Source organism: Pteropus vampyrus, unplaced genomic scaffold, assembly GCF_000151845.1.
Source record: "Pteropus vampyrus isolate Shadow unplaced genomic scaffold, Pvam_2.0 Scaffold146, whole genome shotgun sequence".
Lineage (NCBI taxonomy): Eukaryota > Metazoa > Chordata > Mammalia > Chiroptera > Pteropodidae > Pteropus > Pteropus vampyrus.
The window spans coordinates 1,017,708-1,020,411 of NW_011888927.1; the positions used below are offsets into that span (position 1 = coordinate 1,017,708).

General features: G+C 36.1%; 1 protein-coding gene across 5 annotated transcripts in view; it reads left to right on the plus strand.

Moving 5' to 3' along the window:
• LOC105298120 (alsin) overlaps window positions 1-2,704 on the plus strand; it is a 37,846-nt gene that overhangs the window by 22,365 nt on the left and 12,777 nt on the right. For 3 of the 5 annotated variants that reach the window (XM_023536014.1, XM_023536017.1, XM_023536016.1), the window contains exon 8: window positions 2,136-2,172. In XM_023536014.1, coding sequence (XP_023391782.1) covers window positions 2,136-2,172 — 37 coding nt within the window. Of the gene's footprint in view, window positions 1-2,135; window positions 2,319-2,704 lie in introns of all 5 variants that reach the window. The other 2 variants (XM_023536015.1, XM_011369148.2) reach the window with 1 other exon arrangement.

Below are 2,704 nucleotides of genomic sequence, written 5' to 3' on the forward strand. Positions count from 1 at the left end.
TTTTTTTTTTTTAAACAATTTTGAGTGACAGTGCTTTTTTTTTTCCTGTTTAATTCTGCACCCCCATCCCCATCTCCACACCTGACCTACGATGTTGCCGTTTCCCCTAAGAAGGTGGGTGGGGAGTATTCATGGTGATAGCCTAACAGAATGGAAGATGGGGCTCACGTGTTTGTAGTTTGATTCTGATATTTCTCCCATCCCAAGTCATGCTTCCTCCACTGAGAGTAATATGACTAAAAGGACTGAAAAAGAGTAGTTGTCTCAATCCAATGATTCACTTCAATACATATTCCCGTGATTCGTGTATTCACTGCACTGTGCATACATCACTATGTAAGACTTTTACATGCTGCCTCTTCTTCCAGCAAACTTAATTTTACTGGGAAGGAAAGACTTAAATATAACACCAGAGAATAGTTATTACTTCTAGCTCTAATCTTAAATATTTTCAGTATAAAACATTTTAGTGGTAAACTATTTAATTTATAATATTTTACCACAAATAAAAATATGATAAATCATTGTTCCTTGTTTTGTTGTTATTGTCGTCGTTGTTTATTTGAATAAAATAGAACATACATTTATTCATACCAAGGAAAGTTTTATAATATAGCATGGAGATCCTGGGAATAAACTTTTTATTTAACATTTTAGAATCAGACAAAAGAGAATAGTTTATTATAAGCTTTAGTTTCATTACTCTTTAACTGTACATATAAAAATGTAACATCAGGAACTTGGGGTTTTTTTTATTTGGGGGAAAGGTGAGAAAAACATTTTGAAGTCATTTTAATTGATCTATGGATTAAAGTCAAACTAGAGAGAGATCTGAATCTCTTTTTTCAAAACAATTTACTGCATCATATTTAGTACCTTTACTTTTGATTAGTTACTAAGAAGACTATTTCCTCTTACAAAAAAATTTTAATTCATTTTTTGCAAAATTAACGGAAGTCAGTTATTTGGATAGCAAGAATTGGAGAAGATAGTGTCATGCTTGAAGAAGATAGTTATAAAGTAATGGAGACTGTGCACATGCACACACACAGACACATGTGTGCACACATTCACTCATACACAATCACCTAACATGTAGGATTGGGAGCCTACCTAGACACAAAGAATCTAATAGATTAGAAGTTTTTTCGTTTATCTGTTTAGGAGCCATGGCTGAAACTGTGTCTGGATGTTGGGGGCAGTATTTTTTTATAGCAGAACACTTTCTTCAAATGAAATCGTATGTGGAATCCCATACATAAAACAGATAAACTTGAAACTACTTTAGTTGAAGGATGGAGGGTGGTGGGAGCAGAGCCTTGGCACCTGCCTTTTCATGGTGGCTCCTGAATCACTATGTGGAATCTTAATGTTTGAAAACCATTGATTTAAAGCATTGGTTCCCAAACTTTCGCATACATCAGAATCACCTGGAGAGCTTGTGAAAACAGATTGCCAGGTCCCACCCCCCGCAGTAGCTCTGTGGCCTGAGAGTCTGCATCTCTAACGTGTTCCTAGGTGATAGCTGCTGCTGCTGCAAAGACTACTTGTTGAGAACCACTGGTCTAGGGGAGCCATGTAGATGGGCTTCTAAGGGATCCTGCCTGTTTCAGCATCCTGGGAGTTGGCACAGTGAAGTCACATCAGAGAGATAGTGAGTTCTAAGTGGAAAAACTGAATTTTAGCACCCAAGGGTTTAGTTGGCCAAAATGGAATTTAGCCTTGTTAGATTGTTTTTTTAACCTTGATTTTTGTGTACACAGGTGTGTGCTAGCTATCAGATTAGGGCTTTAGAAGTTTCTGGGCTTTTGTAGTATAGGCTTAAGTCCTGTGGGAACTTCCAAAATTGACAATTAAAAAATCACATCTATGGTTTTTCATTTTTTAATTCCAATTATTTAGAATTTTTATAAAAATAATCTAGTTCTAAATTTAAAAGCTGAACAAAGGATTCCTTCTTGCTCGTGTTTCTGTTCTGCATTTGATTGGGTACATTGCTGGGTGAATTTTGCTCTCTGAGCTATGACTGAGTTTGTACCACCAGTTTAAGTAATCTTAGCATTTTAGTTCTCATGGGTCTGAAGTTCTGTCTGATTCCTTCATCTTGGACTGACAATATTTTACTGTCATTGCAGGTCGACAATGAAAATGGAGTCTGGAGTGTAGCCGCAGGCCAGGATTATTCCTTGTTTTTAGTGGATACAGAAGACTTCCAGCCTGGTTTATATTACAGTGGCCGACAGGACCCTACAGAAGGTGACAACCTTCCAGAGAATCACAGTGGTACTAAGACTCCAGTACTCCTCTCCTGTAGTAAGGTGAACAGGAATTGGATCCTAAGGCCCACATTTTTTAATACCTGAGAAGTATTTTGGGTGTTTTTATTTGTATGTATGCGTGTTATTAAGTATCTCTGACTATTGTATTTAAATTGTAAGCCTCTTCCCATTTTCTTCTTCACTTATTCTCTCCTTTTCCTGACTTATTTCTCTCCATAGTACATATCACCATCTAATACACTATATAATTTGTTTATTTTGTCCATTTGTCCTCCTTAACTATAAGATTCATAAGAGCAGGGATTTTAGGATTTCTCATTTACTACTGTATCCTCATAGTAAATACTTTATAAATGTTGAATTAACACCCTCATATAGGAATATTAAAAAGTGCATTTCACAGTGAAGTTTCTTGACTACATTCG